General features: G+C 36.9%; 2 protein-coding genes across 3 annotated transcripts in view; one reads left to right on the plus strand and one right to left on the minus strand.

The window, feature by feature from the left end:
- Nucleotides 1-11606, minus strand: part of LOC135112284 (transcription initiation factor TFIID subunit 10-like) — a 15723-nt gene extending 4117 nt beyond the window's left edge. The window contains exons 1-3 of one of the 2 annotated variants that reach the window (XM_064026587.1): nucleotides 11376-11606; nucleotides 7031-7054; nucleotides 4028-4117 (exon numbers count right to left, since the gene is read on the minus strand). In XM_064026587.1, coding sequence (XP_063882657.1) covers nucleotides 4028-4117; nucleotides 7031-7054 — 114 coding nt within the window. In that variant the 5' untranslated portion in view covers nucleotides 11376-11606. Of the gene's footprint in view, nucleotides 1-4027; nucleotides 4118-7030; nucleotides 7055-10894; nucleotides 10962-11375 lie in introns of those variants that run through there. The other variant, XM_064026586.1, reaches the window with a different exon arrangement.
- A 1501-nt stretch (nucleotides 11607-13107) lies between these two features.
- Nucleotides 13108-22500, plus strand: part of LOC135112287 (SEC14-like protein 2) — a 31558-nt gene continuing 22165 nt past the window's right edge. The window contains exon 1 of the mRNA XM_064026593.1: nucleotides 13108-13558. Coding sequence (XP_063882663.1) covers nucleotides 13427-13558 — 132 coding nt within the window. The 5' untranslated portion in view covers nucleotides 13108-13426. The remainder of the gene's footprint in view (nucleotides 13559-22500) is intronic.

The raw sequence follows: 22500 nt of genomic DNA on the forward strand, positions 1-22500 counted from the left end.
GTAGACAGTACCCCCACCCACCCAAGTTTCACACCTAGTCCTAAATTTTTACCATCCTGTGTTTTGTGCATTATCATCTCAAGTTCCATGCTGCTTTGACAAGTATAGGTCACATTTACCTACTGCTGGTGTCACACATATAGTAAGCCCCCATAAGTCAGAGCTCTCTCTCTCTCTCTCTCTCTCTCTCTCTCTCTCTCTCTCTCTCTCTCTCTCTCTCTCTCTCTCTCTCTCTCTGTGAAAGTAAGAACAATCCTAAAGAATGATAAATAGAATGAGAATGATTGAGAATGAAAATGGAATCACATATTCGAAAGTGAGAAAGTGTGAAAAACAATGAAGCTAAAATGAAATAAAATGAACATGAGAGAGAGAGAGAGAGAGAGAGAGAGAGAGAGAGAGAGAGAGAGAGAGAGAGAGAGAGAGAGAGAGAGAGAGAGAGAGAGAGAGAGAGAGAGAGAGAGAGAGAGAGAGAGAGAGAGAGAGAGAGAGAGAGAGAGAGAGAGAGAGCAAAGTTTTACTCCCTAGTCCCTTACCTCTGACTGATAATGGGGAGGGAAGGTGACAGGGTGACAGGTTTGAGGCAAGACGAGAGAAGGGAGTGGAAAGGAAAAAGGGAAGAAGAGACAGGCGCTGGAGAAGTGAGCAGCAGCTTGCACAGCTGGTGAGTTAGTCTTGTGAGTTTTAGTTCATTATTCCGATTAAATTTTTATTAAAATTTCAGTGCTTGCACACATGGCAAGTTCATCTTGACAATTTTGGTTCTTTATTCTGATTAAATATTTATTAAAATTTCAGTGCTTGCACATATGGCAAGTTCATTATGCCAGTTTCGATTTGTTATTCCAATTAAATATTTATTAAAATTCCAGTGTGTTATTGCAGCTGTACATCACAATGACCATGCATTGTTATCTACCCTACTGTACATTATATTAAAAATGTTTTAAGTGTTATGTTGGGAGCAAAATATCTAGTGATTTAAACTATATATATATATATATATATATATATATATATATATATATATATATATATATATATATATATATATATATATATATATATATATATATATATATATATATATGAGGCACTTTGAGCCAGAGTAATGTAAGTGCTGAAAATTAAAAATGGAGAAAAACGCTTGCAAGTTTCAAAATGTATATCTCTTCAATGGACTAAGAAAGTAAATATATATATATATATATATATATATATATATATATATATATATATATATATATATATATATATATATATATATATATATATATATATATATATATATATATACACACACACAAGGAAGAAGGAAGATGTGAAGCAGTTGTACAAGAAAAGTATCAAGTCTATTTGTTCTGTACTGAGTGTACTGGTCCTGTAGTGGTCCTGCAGCAAGTCAGGACCAGTAAATCGAGGCCATCTCTTACAAGAAAATATTCAAATGCATAAAAAAAGAAAGGAAGTTTTTTTATTTGTTAATAATAACAATAAATGTAATTATGAAGTTTAATGGGCTTAATTTTTTTTAATGCAAAGTAAGTTTGTTACTTTAACATAATAGATTTGATTAAACTTAGTCCTACTTAAGATTTTTATGTAGGAAACGTGTGTTGGATAATGTACATTAAACTATGACTTCATTTAACACTGGCTAAATTTAATACAAGAAAATGGCCTCACAAAACTGAAACAAATAATCAGTGCAAACAAACAAGGAATAATGCAAAAAAATAATTTGAATAAAAAATAAAATTTAAATTTAAAAAATTTAATTTAAATCAAATAAATCAATTATTTATTTATTTACTTAATTTTTAATCATGATTTTTTCCAACCCTGTAATCTATTCATATACCAAGTTGCCATTCTCTTGAGATGCTGTGGTGAGTAAGCGTGGTTTGTAAACGTACATTAAGCTGGCACATTTTCATACAAAGTAAATATCCTTGAAAAAATTACACAAGGACGTGCATGGGTTTTTGATAAACATGAATACATACAAGATAAAGTAGAGGTGCCCATAAAACAAACACACAGTTAATGTACAGTATTTCCCTCCATACGTGACATACTTTTTTTAATAAAAGAAGATCTGAAGTCATCCAGCATCTTATACTGTGACAGTTAAGTATTAACGAGCCTAGGGGTTATTGTTATTGGTATGAGACTGACACTTAAAACATGTTTGACACAATAATAGTTCCCAGACGTTCCCAGAAAGAAATATGTTTATTAATTATTTGTTAATGATTACAAATCAAAATAATGCTAACATATAACACTGACATAAAGTCAGTTAGATTATTGTCTTGATGTACATAGATACACTAGGACCATTGTCCAGCTAGGTATAGTGAGAATGACAGAGGTGATTCACCCTTGTCCTGATGCATGGTTAAATGCAAAGATAAGCCAGTTTCTTCCACTCTTAAAACATGTTGTCACATGCTTGGAATTTTCTGGGCACAGTCGAATAATATTTCTTTTGAGTTGTGGGGAGAGCAGTGAGAGCAGATGGGCAAGACAGAATGGAGTTGCATGTGCATGACAAGTAGCCAATGTTCTAAACAGCATAACAAAAATGTGCAGGCCACCATGCTTGGGGGGGCCGGAGTTGATACATTGTTATTCTATCCCTATTCCCTGCTCGCATAAAACACCACTGACTTGGACAATAATACCACTGCAAAGAAGGATAGGCACCTCTTATGATATTTCTTTCATGATGCTAGTTCAAATATTAAATGAAATATGTATGACAAGGAATAAGTTTTTATTTTCCTAAAACAATATGGAATTTTCCATTTTTCCTCAATATATCTTGCCTAGCTATAGGTACATCTTATACTCCACTGCATCTTATATGGCAGGAAATATAGTATACCATATCACCAAAGAAGAAACAGTACAATGAGCAACAACAAAATTTGCACCAAATCCCAGAAGTTTAAGGTAAGAGGAATGATGAAGGAGGATACAATTATCCAAGTTGACAGAAAGACTTGACAAGTCAGTTATCCAAGCTGAAAGAGACTTGACATGTCAGTTACCGAAGCTGACAAGTTAGCTTGTTACTCAAGCTGATGGTAAGAAGTTAGTTAGTTACTCAAGCTGATGGAAAGATTTGACAAATCAGCTATCCAAGCTGGAGGAAAACTAGATAAGTAAATTGGTACTATAGTTGTAGGGAAAATTATGGTTACCCAAGGTGAAGAAATAATTATGGTAGTTACTCAGGCAAAGGAAAGATTAAACAAGATATTGTTACCCAAACTGAAGAGTTAAGAGACATTAGTTACCCAAGCTGTAGGAAAGACTGGAGAAGTTACTCAAACAATATATATATATATATATATATATATATATATATATATATATATATATATATATATATATATATATATATATATATATATATATATATATATACACACACGCACACACACCAAAAAATAAAAAAATAAATAAATAAAATAAAATATTTTGGTACTGAATGACATGATATTTCCAGCTTTACTCAGTCCTTTTCAAATACAGTTAGGTAAAGAAACACACATACACCCATTCTTCCAATATCAATAGGACACACACAGACACACACTGGAAAGAATACAGAGGATAGTGACAAAGATGGTAGCAGAATTGAAAGACTTAAGCTATGAAAAAGAATTCAAGAAATGGGATTAACAACAATACAAGAGAGAAGAGAAAGAGGAGACCTGATAACAATGTACAAATTAGTAAACAGTATAGAAAGAATAGACAGAAATTATTTAGTACCACAGATGCAGGAGGGAGAGAGATGGACAAGGGGGCATGGGAGGAAAACAAAGACATCAAGAAATACAGCCCTGTATCGAACTATTGAAATCTGGAATGATTTAAAGGAAGAGGTGGTTGTGGCAAACAGTGTACATATATTTAAAGAGAAACTGGATAAATATGGTTATAGAGACAGGACAAAATGAGCTTTGGCTCATGCCCTGTACAATACAACTAGAATACACACACACTCACTCACCGTTGGGTTATATTCCTCCAGCTGCATAAGAAAATCAGTCAGTGCCAGGCCAGCTGAGCGAGAGACCTGGTTTCCTGCAGCACCGCCACCCTGGGAGAGAGAGAGAGAGAGAGAGAGAGAGAGAGAGAGAGAGAGAGAGAGAGAGAGAGAGAGAGAGAGAGAGAGAGAGAGAGAGAGAGAGAGAGAGAGAGAGAGAGAGAGAGAGAGAGAGAGAGAGAGAGAGAGAGAGAGAGAGAGAGAGAGAGAGAGAGAGAGAGAGAGAGAGAGAGAGAGAGAATGTCATTTGAAGTCATTAGGTAGCTGGTGGTGGTTAGATAGTGAGAGGGTCACTTGTGTGTGTTTTGTTGTTATACTAAGTTTTACATTTGATAAAGATATTTATTATATTTTTAAAACTTTAATTTCATGTTTTTTTTTTTTGTCTATAAACTACTACTATTACTACTACAACTACTACTGAGTGTATATGTGGTAGCTAAATAGACACATATATACATAAATACATAACATACACATCAATAAACATTTCAGAATGGGGCAGAGCAAACCCTGTGTTATTTAATGATTCAAAAAATTCAATTTCGTCATCATTCCACCTGATACAACTTCTAGACAACTATCCTTTCTTCTCCAGTGACGCTCAATTATGCCCCTCCTCTACATTGAACACACTATAAAGGATCCAGTTTAACCTGATACTCGGGGTGTTGTCTTTACCTATCCACACTGTTGCCACCTTAATCCAGAATTGACCATGAATGAATGACCTGGCCTGGGCTCAAGACAGGTCAGCAGGGCATAGGCTGGGGGAGTCAGGTGTCATGGACATTGGTGGCAATGCCACATGACCTGAATGCATTGCTAAATGTACTGGAAAATATACGGAGTTGTTGTTCAATCTTCAAATTGAAAGCCACTCAAAAAAAACCATGCAGCTGTATATAACTAACAATTTTAGAATAATTAAGGCAAAGAATGACTATAAGAGAGAGAGAGAGAGAGAGAGAGAGAGAGAGAGAGAGAGAGAGAGAGAGAGAGAGAGAGAGAGAGAGAGAGAGAGAGAGAGAGAGAGAGAGAGAGAGAGAGAGAGAGAGAGAGAGAGAGAGAGAGAGAGAGAGAGAGAGAGACCATCATCATGAGTCTGTCAACAGTGAATGTGACAGCAATACAGCTGTAGATACAGTGGCACCTCAGTATATGTCTGTTTTGGAGTAAGTCCAACTTGGTATACATCCTATTTGGACATGAAAAAATTTGCTTGGTATACAACCTTTTCTTGGAATATGACTCACATGCTAGAACTTGTATGGGCTAAAATGAGTCATGACACCATGTGCTGCCCTTGTTTACCTCTCTGGAAAGGAAGTCACAACTCCCCACACCCTTTGCTACCATTCAGTGAACAACCTGCACTATAACTGTGAATTTTCACGTGATTCTGTGTTTTTTGTGTAAATTCTTGGTGAATTCATTATCCATGAATTCTAAGAAAGTTAATGACTCTCCTTCCAAACAATAACATCTCCTTTCTCAGCACCATCCTAGTAGGTACTTGACTCTTCTCAGTAAGATAAAGTAAGGTTTAAATTTTCATTTATTTCATCTAATTATTTTTGTATTTACCATATTTAACAGCATATAAGATGCACCTTTTTCATAAAAATGGCTCAAGAAATCAACCTGTGTTTTATATGCAAATGTGAAGACTCCCGTAGATTTAATTTTGAAATTTCCTTCACCTGTACACCCGAAGATTTACACCACCACATTATAGGCAAGGGTGCTATATCATATTTTCCAACCATAATATGATGTAAGGAAATGTTGAAAGTGAAAACATGGCCCTGTTCAGTAATGCAACAAGTATGTTGTTGATATCTCAGCAGCTGGGCTGCATTCTTTGCCTCGCTTCCGTGACTAAGCCACTGCCTGTTTTATTACTATGATCATATAGAATATTTTTACTATTGTGATTGCTTGTTTTTTGTTCAGCTGTACAGCTAACTTGCTTTAAACATTACACACTTAAATACATAAACTTTTTTCCTGAATATACCGAGCTGAAATGGAGGTGCATCTTGTATGTCCATGCATCTTATATGCCATTAAATATGGTATGCATTTTAGTATTAAGCAGTGTTTAAATGATTTTATGCAACCCCATCAATGTATTGTATAATATACCAATAACAACAGGATTTTTTTTCATGAGGAATAGATTAATCATTTATTTCTTATAAGATTTGTTTGGTATATGCCCTATTTGGTATAAGTATAAAGATCTGGAAGGAATTAAGGATGTATACCAAGGTACCATTGTACAGCCAACACCCTGAGTACTAAGTAAGGCTGGATTCAATATAAAACTGTTCTTGCCTGAAAATATTAACTGGAAATTTCACATCTCTTCTCTTGCTAATACAATTTGTCTGGTTTATATTTTCTCTATCAATTTTTTTTTCTTCGTCCCAGTTGCTAATTCTACAGAAGGCTTTATGAGTTCATGTAAGGAGTACTGCTTATGTAGGAAGGTTCATCTCTCATGGCCATCCTAAACAGGGTCGGTTCAAAAGCCTTTTGTCTCACTGACCCTTCTCTAAAAGACTGTCTTGAATCTTTTACTCATTCCAGCAATGTTACATCTTTTACTATCTTTTACCATTATCTCCACAGTTACTGTTCTTATGAACATGTTTACTGCAAGCTTCCCTCTGTGGTCCAACTACAAGACTTTCTACTTACTCCAAACTCTATTTTGTCAACCTAAATAAAACAACAGTTAACCATTATCTCCACTTTTCATCCCTTTCACTAGTAAATTTTTTGGTGTCTGTTTTTCCTCCTGCCTACATCTTTAATGGTTTCAAAAGATGATTGTTAATATATCTCAAATGTTATGATGATCTCCCATAGTTTCTTTATGGGAGTGGGATTGTAAGCAGGCTTTTTTTTGTGTGTGCAAGCCCTTATCCACACTCATTATAGAAAAACATACACTCTTACCTGCTGTTGTCCACTTTGATCCATCTGAGGAAGAAAGAAAATCATTAGTGGCATACCTCAGAGAGAGAGAGAGAGAGAGAGAGAGAGAGAGAGAGAGAGAGAGAGAGAGAGAGAGAGAGAGAGAGAGAGAGAGAGAGAGAGAGAGAGAGAGAGAGAGAGAGAGAGAGAGAGAGAGAGAGAGAGAGAGACATATCAAATGTGGCAGTAGTTCATAAGGACATTTCCTCCACAAACACAGTTTATTTAGGGATGGACAAGGATTAGTACTAATAATCTAGTTCCTTTTTGTAAGTTTCATTTCCTGCTGCATTATAATTAATGAATAATAGTTCTGAGCAGAATAGGTTAGGTTAGGATGGACAGTGTAACCTAACCTAAACTGGTACTCTGCTGGGAACTGCTAGTCAGTATTCATACAGTAGCGTGGATTTCAACTCACAAAAAGAAACTAGCACGTCAGTATTACCACATGTCCATTCCTAAATAACCACTGTTTGTCTGTTTGTTTGATTTTATCCTTAACACTTTCACAAGCCCACAGATTCTGGCACTAGTGTTGACGTAGGTTCCCTGGCTGACTGGGCTGCATCCACCAGGTCTGAGTTGCCAGTTGTGTATTTTTCTTGCAGTGTTACCAGGTCAGGCAAGGATACTACTCTCTCTCCACAGGTATCACTATAACATTGCTATATGTGCACAGTCTCTCTCTCTCTCTCTCTCTCTCTCTCTCTCTCTCTCTCTCTCTCTCTCTCTCTCTCTCTCTCTCTCTCTCTCTCTCTCTCTCTCTCCACAGATATCACTATAACATTGCTATATGTGCACAGTCTGTGTTTCTCTTTCTCTCTCTCTCTCTCTGGTTGTGGTTTGCCACAACCACCTCTTCCTTCAAATCATTCCAGATTTCAATTTATGGAAGCTGTATTTCTTGGTGTCGCTCGAACATCCACTCTTCTTTATTTTCTTCCCATTCCCCCTTATCTGTCTGTCCCTCCTCCATCTTGGTACCAAGACATTTCTGTCTATTCTTTCTATACTGTTTACTAATTCGTACATTGTTATCAGGTCTCCTCTTTCTCTTCTCTCTTGTAGTGTTATTAATCCCATCTCCTGAAGTCTTTCCTCATAGCTTAAGTCTTTCAATTCTAGTGCCATCTTCATCACTATCATCTGTATTCTTTCCAGTTTCTGTATACAGTGGAACCTCGATTACCAAACATCTCCCTTTCTGAACAACTTGGTTTTTAAACAAAAATTTTAGATTGTAATTGCTTTGGTTGCCATACCATAATTCAGTTTTTGAACAACATTACTTGATTTCAGATACTACAAGACATAGCAAAAGCTGCCATTTATTACTAGTTTATAGTTTCTATAAATACTTCCTTTGTTTTTATATATTTGGAAGAGACACAGAGGGTAAAACAGTAACTCAATCTTTGAAATAAGCCAAATGTGATCCCGTTGAAGAACCTTAATGTTAATAAACAAGGTTCATTGCTAAGGGGTAATCCCAAGCCTCCTGTGGCTCTCTCTATGACCTACAGTGCCATCACTACTGCACAACTGCATTTTCCCAGTAGCTTTTCCCAGCAGCAAGATGTCTCAGTGTTATGATCACCTTCATTTTGGCGGAGAGTGGGTTGCACCTCTGTGTCATTCTGTAAGGCTTCCCTCACTAGACTGGTGACAAAGAGAATGCCTGCAAGGTCTAAACACTGTCTTTTGATGAGTTCTATGTCATTAAGTTCATTCAATGCATCCTTTCTGGATAAGAAAAATTTCTAAGCTGGAGATATTGTAGAGCAGCGGGAGCATCAGTTATTACCCGCTAGGACATGGTGGACAGCTGTCTGAGAATGAGGAAAATAATTCCAGTTTTTTAACATTTCGGATTTTGAATAGCATTCAAGAACTAATTAAGTTAAAAAACCGAGGTTCCACAGTATCTTTTTTTCTATGTAGAACATAAACTACTGCTGCATATTCCAATTTAGGTTGTATCATGCTTGTTATGATTTCCTTCATCATTTCTTTATCTAAATATCTGTAATACTATTTCTATTGTCACATGATCACTTCTTCCCACTGGACTTAGACAATGTATACTTGGTCTACTTTCTGGGGTTTTCATAAACACTACATCCAATTGTAATGGTTCTTTTTCTCCTCTGCATCTTGTAGGTTCATTCACCCACTGTCTCACTGTATTCACCATCATGGTTTGCATAAGTTCTTCACTCCATGATCTGACATTTTCTTTCACTTCCATCTCCTCCCAATTAATTCCTTTAGTGATGAAGTCGCCTACTAAGAGCACTTTGTTACTTTTCCTTATCATTTCCTCTATGCTATTTCTTGGTTCTAGTTGCATAGTTTTACATCTATTGGTCTCCCATGCAATAGTTTTTTAGTGGTATGTACATCACAATAACTTTCCTTTTTTTACTTCCTTTGATCTTAATCACAACACTCAAAGTTTCTGCCATTCCATCACCATATTCCACTTCCTCAACAACAATATCCTCTTTTGCTAATATCATTACTCCTCCTCCTCCTTTTCCTTTTCTGTCTCTCCTTCATGTGCTATATCCTTCCTTTCCAAATCTTTATTTCCTCTTTTAGTTTGGTTTTTGTTAAACATACCACATCTGATTTATTGTTCTTTAGGTAGTCTTTAAGTTCTAATAGGCTCGACACAAACCATCTATATTTGTATTGTGTGTGTGTGTGTGTGTGTGTGTGTGTGTGTGTGTGTGTGTGTGTTTCTCTCTCTCTCTCTCTCTCTCTCTCTCTCTCATCATGGACTGAGAGAGAGAGAGAGAGAGAGAGAGAGAGAGAGAGAGAGAGAGAGAGAGAGAGAGAGAGAGAGAGAGAGAGAGAGAGAGAGAGAGAGAGAGAGAGAGAGAGAGAGAGAGAGAGAGAGAGAGAGTCTATGCATACTTAGCAACAACGCGGCCCAGCCAGCTAGGAACCCAACGTCAACACTAGTGCCTAGATTTTCCCTTTTATGACTTACAATTTTTCAGGCACTCTCTTTGTGCTAATCTCTTGTAAATATTTCTGCAATGTAAAAAGACAAAAACAACCTTCTGTTTCCTCTTCTGTTTCTGGGCAAGTGATTTTTACAGTTCTAGGAAAGTTAACAAAAGACCATCACAGCAGCATAAGAGTTAAGAAATATGGTATGTTGACAAAGTTACATTCTCTAAAACCCTACATATGATACACAACCCAATTCAGTCATATGGCTTTCTTATACTCAAGTACATTCATGGGGATTGGCGTGCCAGTATGTGGTCTCCTATTTTTTTCCTTCGGGCCCTTGATCACTAAAATTTACTTACCAAGCTGGCTTCTCTATTACTCTGGCGACTCAAACAAGTAGATAACACTGACTGTGAAATACTAGGGTAGCTCAAGTCTGCAGGTACACCAGTCTCTTGGGAGCAGTGTCAGACAGGTGTTTGGCAGAACAGGACAATTTTGTATTTTGTGCAGAACCAACGAATACAAGCAGAATCTATTAATGCTGCCTTCCATCAGGATACAAAGGAATAGCAAACTAAGATGCTGAATCATTCTGTATCTCACTGTATCCATCACATCATCACTGTACAACACAATAATCAATAATTCACGGAAAAATTACCATGTAAACACTAATACCGTTGAGTCCCTTTAAAATTTCTCTCAACATATACAATACACTTTAACCAGAAAGTAAGTCATCCACCCATCATTCCTTTATTCCCAAAGCTTCTCACATGCTTCATAATCATCCCCACATCAGGATATTAATAAAGAAGCAGAAATAACTATAAAAAAAAATCTAAGTAAAACGGGCAATAACAACTACACCCTTACCTTCTCAAGTGAGTGAGTCTGTACTGTCTCGCTCAGCGTATGGTTCCTTCGTGTGTGTGTGTGTGTGTGTGTGTGTGTGTATATATATATATATATATATATATATATATATATATATATATATATATATATATATATATATATATATATATATATATATATATATATATATATATATATATATATTATTTCCTTTATTCCTCGTTTACAAGCTAATTTATTATTGATTTTTAGTTTTGAAGAAATCAGTTAAGTAGTTTGATTATATTTAAAAACTCTAATAAGGAATTTCAATAGTCGACAAAATAGTATTTTCAAAACATTAAAAGTGTCCCAGTACCCCACTATCCAGGTAGTTCATGTTAACTGTGACGGGTCAATTAACATTAGCAAGGTGTGGGCTGTTCATCCGTGAATACATTTCACCAAGTTAATACACTGCCACTGAGATTAAAAGAAGGGAAGACGGCGAGAGAATTACCTCCCACGTTCCCGGTGCGTTTGAGGTAGTGGTGCTTTGGTGGACGTTCCGCTTCCGGGGCGCATGTCGTCCTGGGGAAACTCTCCAGACCACAGGGCAGAGAGTGCCTGGCAATAGAGCCTCAGTCGCCCCCAATGCCGCTACAAGACGAGGAGGCTTTGGCCGAGTCTGCGGCGGGTGTGGCTAATGTCATAGTCAAGTAATGCGGAAGCTTGATGGTAACTGAATGGGGGTTACGTTTCACTGAGCCCTTTTGTTCCGTATTCGAGTCCCTTTGGGTTATGAGTTTTTTTTTTTTTTTTTTTTCTTTCTTCTCTTTTCGTTGCCGCTTGCTAGCAGTGCTAACTGAAAACGCTGAAATGTATGGACAGACACTATAAATTCATTTCACAGATGGCAAAAACAACCCTTAAAAATCCGAAGATAAGAATGTAGGAAAACGTTTTCTGAGTTCATTTCAAGGCAAACTACACTAGAAAGCAAGGAGCGCGTGTGGCTTCACTAGAAACACAGTATCGGAAAAAAAAAAAGAATGCATTAATAATGTATAGAGCGAAAATACTGGTTGAATAGGCACTCAGTTGAAGACTTATTCATCTCATTTATTTAGCTCTCACCTTGCTTACTGTAATGAAGACGTAAAAGACGACTAACCAGAGACACAAGCGACACATTTTTCATTTTTTTTTTTCACCCGTTTAACAATTTCGGACGGGATTACACTATTTTGGTAGATTTTGATAGGGTTTAAATGAATACAGTAACCGTTTCCGTCGCAAATATATATATATATATATATATATATATATATATATATATATATATATATATATATATATATATATATATATATATATTTTTTTTTTTCTTATATATCCCCACACACACGTAAACAAGCGGAAATTCATAAAACATGAACTAAACCAAACCTACCCTAATCAAACCTAATTTAACTAAACCTAACCTAACCTAACTTACCTTAACGTTATATTTGATAAAAAAAAAAAAAATCTCAGGAACGAACAATTTGCGACGGTAAAGGTACACACCAGTTATAATGACCCAAGTACTTCAATGAGAACGTTTTTTTTTTTTTTTCTTCTTGCCGTGACACGGTTGAATATATATATAATAATACCTTCCATTCCCTTATTATTTATTTTTATTCCAGTCGACAGCATAACAGTATGAATGCTCGTTTATGATAATTATTATAGTAATTATTATCATTATTCTCTCTCTCTCTCTCTCTCTCTCTCTCTCTCTCTCTCTCTCTGACAGGAGCAAGCAAATGGATACTTTCAACGGTCTTTTAACATTCAACATTCAAGTATCAACTACCTACATACCATGCCAGATTTTTGTTACAAAACTACCGGATGAAAAACGAGAAGAATAAAAATAGTCACCCGAGTGCCTTACCTTCCTGTTGGCATTCATTACCGGATGCACATCACAAAAAAATAAAAAAATAAGATATGAGGCCATCACATTACATCATACGTCTGGCAGCGCACCGGCTTCCATCCCACACCACCACCTATCACCGCTGAGATTAAAAGCACTTGCTCCTTTATTTACAAACACTGACAGGTGTAAATGATGATGATATAAGCTAAGGTGTTATGTAAGACAACACATGAGTGGGTATTGGCTTATAGTGAAGGATAGAACATTACAAAGCTACGACGGGTTTGGCAGCGTGTTCAAGGTAGGTAGTGCTTCCTAGTCACAACCTGAAACTGGCAGATAGAAGCATACAGTTCAGCTTTCTTGTCGTGCCGTGGCGTGCTGGGTTCCTGCCTACACCTTACATACACACACACACACACACACACACACTCCCACACCTGAGCATTCCACCTTTAAGTACCTGGATACAAACTGCGCGGCTGTGAACTATAAGAACCTAAGAATTATCTTTATCTAGCGTCAGAGATACAGCTTAACCGTATAGATATAGATAAACGTTATCTTATCGTGGACATCCTTTGGCGTTAGGGGAATCAAGTGGTTATCTCCCGTTCGGTGGCTGGGTGTTATCTGGCGTGATGCGGCTGTTCGGATGGGAGACCACGTTCGGCTACGGCTCCAGCGGCAGTGGCCCGGAGTCCCTGGAACCAGAAGGAGGCGCTGACGCTAACATGGAACTCACGCCAGAGAGAAAGGAGGCGATCTCGCAGGTCAGTGTTCATACGACTCTCAGTAGGTTTTGATGCTATGGGATTCAGGACATTAATTTTATAATATAGTGTACACGTGAGGACTGGGGCCTAGATATGCTTTCCTCCGCGCTAAACAAATGTCTTTCCTGTCTGCCTGTCACTCACTCCTGCTACCCAGACTCCACGACTTTAGTGTGTTACGCATTAGTGATTCCCTTTCACACGAACTGCTGTCTGGGCCATGCCGTGCATCTACAGCTGTAGCGGTAGACTAGGTGGCGGGAATGACAGCGCGGAGCAGCTAGATTAGGGGGAGAATCAATACCAGAGCGACTCCCTGTGACGTTCCTGAAGGCGATGCGTCACAAGTCCGAGCATCATATTCTGAAATGCTTCTGGCCGAACTGTGGCTACTATCAAAAGGCTCTAGTTGAAATGACGTGTTTTTTCAAGGGTGTTTTTACGGGTCTAGTAACAGATTAGCGAGGTTTCTACATAAACATGAAAAAGTATTCTTGAGAACTTGGTTATCATCTATGAGGCCTTTGAAAATAGTTGTGGTGAGATAGCAGTGCTTCAGAAAAGGAACCTTAAAAAAAAAAAAAAAGTACAGGTTTTTAAGATGTCTTTATGGCTCCAGTGACAGATTAACGAATTTTTTACATTAACAGGAGAAACACTTGAAAACGTGGCTAATCATCTCTGTGGCCTTTGAAAATAGTCGTGGTGAAAGAGCAAAGCCTTTCTGAATACGGATCGCATTCTTACAGTACATTATGTTATGTTTACAGGAAATTCGTAACAAAGAAAGACCCCAGTAAAGAATTGAGGAGTATAGAGAGGCAGGAAGGCTTAAGATAGGTTACTCTCAGTGGGGGAAAATATAACGAGATCATGATGATTTTTTTAGGAACTCTGTAAGAAGGGGATCCTCTGTAAGAATCAACGAGTGTGTGAGGCAGAGAGTCATATATATATATATATATATATATATATATATATATATATATATATATATATATATATATATATATATATATATATATATATATATATATATATATACACACACATATATATATACACACACACACACACACACACACACACACACACACACACACACACACACACACATTGTATATATATATATATATATATATATATATATATATATATATATATATATATATATATATATATATATATATACGATCTTACTTATCAAAATAATCTCCTGTCCGTGAGGAAAAATCATGAAACCGCGCGCATTTTGAAAGTAGGAAGCGCTTTTCACATATGCACAATGCTGTGGGAAAGGTACAGGTAAAGGAAGTGAGTTGCGGAGAGGAACATTAAGGTTGAAAAATATAAATATTGGTCAGTTTATAGATTTACGTCAGTCTCTCTCCGACAGACGAAGCTATTTTATTGCTGTGGTTGTTTACTTATTATTATTATTGTTGTTGTTGTTGTTGTTGTTGCTGTTGTTGTTGTTGTAAAATGTGAGATTTGTATTTTAGTTATTGCTAATATTATTTCGATAAGTAAGAACGTGTATATATATATATATATATATATATATATATATATATATATATATATATATATATATATATATATATATATATATATACATATATTATATGTATATATATATATATATATATATATATATATATATATATATATATATATATATATATATATATATATATATATATATATATATATATATATATATATATATATATATATATATATATATATATATATATATATATATATATATATATATATATATATATATATATATATATATATATATATATATATATATATATATATATATATATATATATATATATATATATTTTTTTTTTTTTTTTTTTCTCTTTTATGTAGGAAGGATATTGGCCAAGGGCAACAAAAATCTAATAAAAAAAAATGCCCACTGAAATGCCAGTCCCATAAAAGGGTAAAAGCAGTGGTCAAAAATTGGTGGATAAGTGTCTTGAAACCTCCCTCTTGAAGGAATTCAAGTCATAGGAAGGTGGAAATACAGAAGCAGGCAGGGAGTTCCAGAGTTTACCAGAGAAAGGGATGAATGATTGAGAATACTGGTTAACTCTTGCGTTAGATAGGTGGACAGAATAGGGGTGAGAGAAAGAAGAAAGTCTTGTGCAGCGAGGCCGTGGAAGGAGGGGAGGCATGCAGTTAGCAAGATCAGAAGAGCAGTTAGCATGAAAATAGCGGTAGAAGACAGCTAGATATGCAACATTGCGGCGGTGAGAGAGAGGCTGAAGACAGTCAGTTAGAGGAGAGGAGTTGATGAGACGAAAAGCTTTTGATTCCACCCTGTCTAGAAGAGCAGTATGAGTGGAACCCCCCCAGACATGTGAAGCATACTCCATACATGGACGGATAAGGCCCTTGTACAGAGTTAGCAGCTGGGGGGGTGAGAAAAACTGGCGGAGACGCCTCAGAACACCTAACTTCATAGAAGCTGTTTTAGCTAGAGATGAGATGTGAAGTTTCCAGTTCAGATCATAAGTAAAGGACAGACCGAGGATGTTCAGTGTAGAAGAGGGGGACAGTTGAGTGTCATTGAAGAAGAGGGGATAGTTGTCTGGAAGGTTGTGTCGAGTTGATAGATGGAGGAATTGAGTTTTTGAGGCATTGGACAATACCAAGTTTGCTCTGCCCCAATCAGAAATTTTAGAAAGATCAGAAGTCAGGCGTTCTTTGGCTATTTATACATACATACATACATACTTTTCTTCTACACGTCATAGTAGTTGTAATTTTATCTTTTCTTTTATCCAATCTAACAACGTAACCGCCACACACAGCCTCCTTACTTATTGCAGACAGACAGATAAATGAATAAGTAAATATACCATTACGACAACAACAACAACAACTACTACTACTACTACTACTGCTGCTGCTGCTGCTGCTGCTGCTGCTGCTGCTGCTGCTGCTGCTGCTGCTGCTGCTGCTGCCGCTGCTGCTGCTACTACTACTACTACTACTACTACTACTACTACTTCTAGCTACACTATATTATTATTATTATTATTATTATTATTATTATTATTATTATTATTATTATTATTATTATTATTATTAATATTATTATTATTATTATTATCATTAGTATTAGCAGTAATAGTAGTAGTAGTAGTAGTAGTAGTAGTAGTAGTATAATTATTATCGATGTTATCGATGTTAGTGTCTTCTTTCAGCTTTCCTTATGTTCTGGTTTACTCATCATTTTAACAAAAAGCTAACAATTGTTAGAACTTTAACAGATACGAGGGTTTAAAAATAGAGGGGAAGCGTCAAGATAGTGGCGGTGAGTGATGCACGTGTGTCGACTTGTGATTGCGGCTGCACTTGTCTGTCGTGGCCCCCGTGATAGCGTCCACTGATAAGACTAATGAGCCGCGTAACCGTACACTTATCATCTCATGGGTCTTCTTGGTACTTTAAACTCATGTACTTAGTTTCATTTTTTTTTTTTTTTTTTTTTTTTTTCATCTCAGAAGACATTATTGGTGAGCAGTGCGGTTATTGTTGGAGTTGTGTTGGTGGTAGTAGCAGCAGCAGTAGTAGTAAGTGCAGTAGTAGTAGTAGTAGTAGTAGTAGTAGTTGTTGTTGTTGTTGTTGTTGTTGTAGAGGGGCGGTGTCTTAAGGAACGAAACGTGTATATGCATGCTATACCTGTAAATGCTTTGACCCTTTTATGGGACTGGCATTTCAGTGGGCATATTTTTTTAATGGATTTTTGTTGCCCTTGGCCAGTATCCTTCCTACATAAAAAAAAAAAAAAAAAAAAAGAAAAGAAAAGAAAAAAAAGGGATTTGTTTGGTTTCTTTTCCGAACCTCAATTGTCTTCTTTTTTTTTTTTTATTGGAGAAACAATTAGCCGGTGTTTTTCAGAATTAACTTTTTTGCTCTTGGGTCTTCCTTCTTTGTGCATAAGAAAAAAAAATATCAGTTGTCTCTTTTTTATTTATTTATTTATTTTTTCCTTTTCATGGGAGAGAAAATTAGCAGACCTTATATTTTTTTTCTTTTTTTTTCTTTTTTTTTTCTTTTTAAATCTTCCTTGTGCATGAAAAAAAAAAAGCTGTAAATGCAGATAGTAAGTGTTTAGTGAATCTTTGGAACAGTTAGGGGAAGTAAGTATTTTCGTAACCTGGACAAGCAAATGAAGTTGAGAAAATGCACATGTGTGTGTGTGTGTGTGTGTGTGTGTGTGTGTGTGTGTGTGTGTGTGTCACGTGGAACACTCACCACACGAGGGAGACATTTGCAGCCACGGGAAAGGCAATGTTAGGCGGGGAAAGCAAGGAAAAATAGAAACAAAGGTAGGAGATAAATGGCTGGTTGGAAAAAAGAAAGAAAAAGAAAAGTAAGAACAATAAAAGTATGAGGAAAATAACTGGTGAATAAAACAAGGAAAATTAGGAAAAAAAATGACTGGCTGGGGAAAAAAAAAAAGTAAAAACCAAATATATATGGGGGAAAATGACTGTAGATTAAAGCAAGGAAAACTGGAATAAAAATAGGGTAAAAATAGCTGGTTAGGGAAAAAAAAAAAGGAAAAGTAGGAACAATAACAATATGGAGGGAAATGACTATTGGGTAAAGCAAAGAAAACAGGAATAAAAGTAGGAAAAAAATGGCTGGCTGAGAAAAAAAGGGGAAACAGGAATAAAAATAAGGAAAATGACTTGCTGGGGGAGCACGGAAAAATAGGAGTAATAAAAGAAAGAGGAAAAAAAAAATGATCCGGCTGGGTAAGCAAGGAAAAAAATATGGCTGATAAAATGAGGGAAAAGAATGTCTGTGTGGGTTAAGCAATGAGAAATGGGACCAATAAAATCAGGGGAAAAAAATGGCTGGCCAGGATAGCAAGGAGAAATAGAGGTATTAATGAAATACAAAATAAATAAATAAATAGATTAAGTCTGGCTGGGTAAGTACGTAAGGAAAAATATGCCAGAACAAGCAAGAAAACAACATCTGTAGAATTAGGGAAGAAAACAGTGGCTGGTAAGACACTGAAAATAAAAATAGATAAAAATGATAAAAATTCTTTAATTAGTCAGAAATTTACGTATGATAGAAAAAAAAAAATGCATCTGAAGTAAAATGAACTACAACTGAATGTCGCAAGAGTGGTTTGTGATTTAGGAAGGAGTAACTAGATAGCAAAGGAGAGAAGTTATACCTATATTTAAAGTGAGAGACGAGTGACTTAGCTAGACAATGGAAAATGACTAAGGATGAAGGTCAGGAACACGATAACGAATGATGTAATGAAATACACGTAGTCACAACAGGTCTGGATAGAAACAAGACAGCGAAGGTTGGAAAATGAGATAAAGTATAGGTTATAAGAGATACCACCAGTAACTGTACTGTGTTTAAGTCTTGGTAGGTTATATTAGGTTAGGGTATGTTACATGTATTATATATTATATTATATTTCTTCGTCGTGTTATCTTTGCTAGTAGTTTTAACTTTTGTTCTAGTGGAGGGTGTTTGGGTTTTCAAGGATGTTTTCGTGATTCTGTTGATAGTTTAATATTCTAGTAAAAGTTATTGGGGTTTTCAAGAGTATTTTCGTGATTCCGTAGATAGTTTCGTAAGCTAAAAGTAATTAGTGGGTTTTTGAAGGGTGTTTTCGTGAGTCTATTGATAGGTTGAGAAACTAATAAAAGTTGAAGCAAGTTTTCCAGGATGTTTCCGTGAGTCGGTTGATAGTTTGACAGACTTGTACAAGTTATTGAGGTTTTCGAGAGGGTTTTCAATGTTTTCCTCTCCATCAGTAAATAATAATAATAATAATAATAATAATAATAATAATAATAATAATAATAATAATAATAATAATAATATCAATAATAATAAAAAATAATAATAGTAATTGATGTGGCAGTTGTTACACTGAAAATACACAATGGGTTTACATAAGAACATAAGAAATAAGGGAAGCTGCAAGAAGCGACCAGGCTTACACGTGGCAGTCCCTGTATGAAACACTCCTACCTATTTCCATCTGTTATCCCCATCCATAAACTTGTCTAATCTTCTCTTAAAGCTCTCTAGTGTCCTAGCACTAACTACGAGTACATGATTACTGAGTCCGTTCCACTCATCTACCACTCTATTTGAGAACCAATTTTTTCCTATCTCCTTCCTAAACCTAAATTTTTCAAGCTTGAACCCGTTATTTCTTGTTCTACCCTGGTTGCTGATCCTAAGAATTTTGCTTACATCTCCCTTGTTATAACCCTTATACCACTTAAAGACTTCTATCAGGTCCCCTCTTAACCTACGTCTCTCTAGGGAATGTAAATTTAACCGCTTCAACCTCGCTTCGTAAGGAATACTCCTCATCCCCTGTATCCTTTTAGTCATTCTCCTCTGTACTGATTCTAATAGACCTATATCTTTCCTGTAATGTGAGGACCAGAACTGCACAGCGTAGTCTAGATGAGGTCTGACCAGCGCCAAGTATAATTTCAATATTACTTCCGGCCTTCTACTTTTAACACTCCTAAAAATGAATCCTAGTACCCTATTTGCCTTGTTTCTGGCTTCTATGCATTGTTTCCCTAGACGGAGTTCAGAGCTAACTATAACTCCTAAATCTTTCTCGTACCCTGTACCTACCAGAGTTTGGGTGTTTAATGTGTACCTATTGTGTGGGTTTCCTCTACCTACGCTAAGCACTTTGCATTTATTGATATTAAATTGCATTTGCCATCTATCCGTCCATTCATTCATTCTATCTAAGTCTGTCTGCAAGGCGATGGCATCCGCTTCTGACCTAATTAATCTACCTATCTTTGTGTCATCCGCAAATTTACTAACATCGCTACTAATTCCACTATCCAAGTCATTGATATATATTAGAAATAACAATGGCCCTAATACTGATCCCTGTGGCACCCCACTAATGACATGACCCCACTCGGATTTCGAGCCGTTTATTAGCACTCTCTGTCGCCTGTTACCAAGCCATGACCCTATCCAACCTAACACCTTCCCATCTATCCCGTGCGCCCAAACCTTTCTCAGGAGCCTTTGATGGGGCACCTTGTCGAATACTTTACTAAAGTCCAGATATAAGATATCATAACTATCACCATTATCTACTGCCTCGTACACCTTACTGTAAAAACTTAACAAGTTTGTCAGGCAAGACTTCCCCTTCGTGAAGCCATGCTGTGACTGATTTATCAAGTTATGTTTGTCTAAATGTTCCCTAATGTTCCTGGCTATTATTGACTCTAACATTTTACCTACAACTGAAGTTAAGCTGACAGGTCTATAATTAGACGCTAAAGTTTTATCCCCTTTCTTAAAGATGGGTACTACATTAGCCTGCCTCCACATTTCTGGTACCTCACCCGACTCCAGTGATTTCCTAAAGACAGAAACTAACGGCTCACTAATAATCTTTTTACATTCCTTCAGTACTCTGGGATATATTTCATCAGGTCCTGGTGACTTGAACTTTTTTAGCCTATCTATCTCCTGCTCCACTATCTCCCTAGTTATGGAAATATCCGTCAGCTTCTCATACTCATCTGCTCTAAACACCTGTTCACTATCCGGCATATCCTGCATGTTTTCCTGAGTGAAGACAGTTAAAAAATAATCATTCAGAAGTTTACTAATCTCCTCCCCAGAACTAACCAGCTCCCCATCTGCTGCTTTTAATGGACCTACAGTATCCTTATTTTTCGTCCTGTATACCTGATAAAATCCCTTGGGGTCCGTCTTCGCCTGGCTGGCTACCTTTAATTCATAATTGTCCTTAGCTTTTCTCGTTAACTTCCTGACTGTTCTAACTAATTCATTATACTGTGTCCTTAAAACTTCCTCACCTGCCTTTAATTTCTTATAATTATATACTTCTCTTACGCCCTATATAGGGGAGGAAGGCTTAACGTTTCAAAGTTAATCTAGAGAGATGAACTAACTGGTGGGAACCGCGCTGAGGCGTTAGCTATCGGTCCGTGCGCGGCGCCTTTACGGGTGTTATCAGGTTTTGGTGTCCAGTGGACTGGGCGAGGCGCACTGGACGGCAGCATGTGGCGTAGGCGTGGGTGGCGCAGCAGTCCCTTCCCAAACTTCTGCAGGGCCTTTCGGTGTCTGGCCGACAGCCTGGGCAGACTCAGGGTGGTTAGGGCGTCATCGTAGTTCGTTTAGGCAGGGCCAAGGATGACCCAGCACGACCTCTTCTGCACACTCTCCAGCTGCTGCTGTTGAGTGTGAGGGAGAAGGGGGACCACGCTGGGGAGGCATACATGAGTTTGGGATAGATGAAGATGAGGTACACCCCTCTCAACTCGTTTGCCGGGGTCCTCAGGGACAATCGACAATCATGATCCTATCCACAGCACGCATCACTATTTTGTTTGTTTCCTTCTTGCTTTCTTGATTTTTATATTTGTGTTCAAGGTTCATATGTTTCTCTACGAGCATCTAATGGGAGTGCAGGTGGCCGTCTCAAGCCTGTTCTGTCGTGTGTGTGTGTGTGTGTGTGTGTGTGTGTGTGTGTGTGTGTGTGTGTGTGTGTGTGTGTGTGTGTGTGTGTGTGTGTGTGTGTGTGTGTGTGTAATGGGGGAAGGAGGATGGAGTACGGCGGATGACTGTGCAAGTGTGGTGAGTTATGATCGTATACGTGGGAAGCTTGAAACACACACACACACACACACACACACACACACACACACACACACACACACACACACACACACACACACACACACACACACACACACACACACACACACACACACACACACACACACTTACGTAAAAAATACAAAAACCAAAGCTAAGTAACTCCTGAAGAAAGAAAGTAAAGGAAAAAGTCAGACGTTATTTTTTCTAGTTGTTGCTAAAAGGAAAAAAAATGTTGAAAGTTCGAA

Source organism: Scylla paramamosain, chromosome 23 (genome assembly GCF_035594125.1).
Source record: "Scylla paramamosain isolate STU-SP2022 chromosome 23, ASM3559412v1, whole genome shotgun sequence".
Lineage (NCBI taxonomy): Eukaryota > Metazoa > Arthropoda > Malacostraca > Decapoda > Portunidae > Scylla > Scylla paramamosain.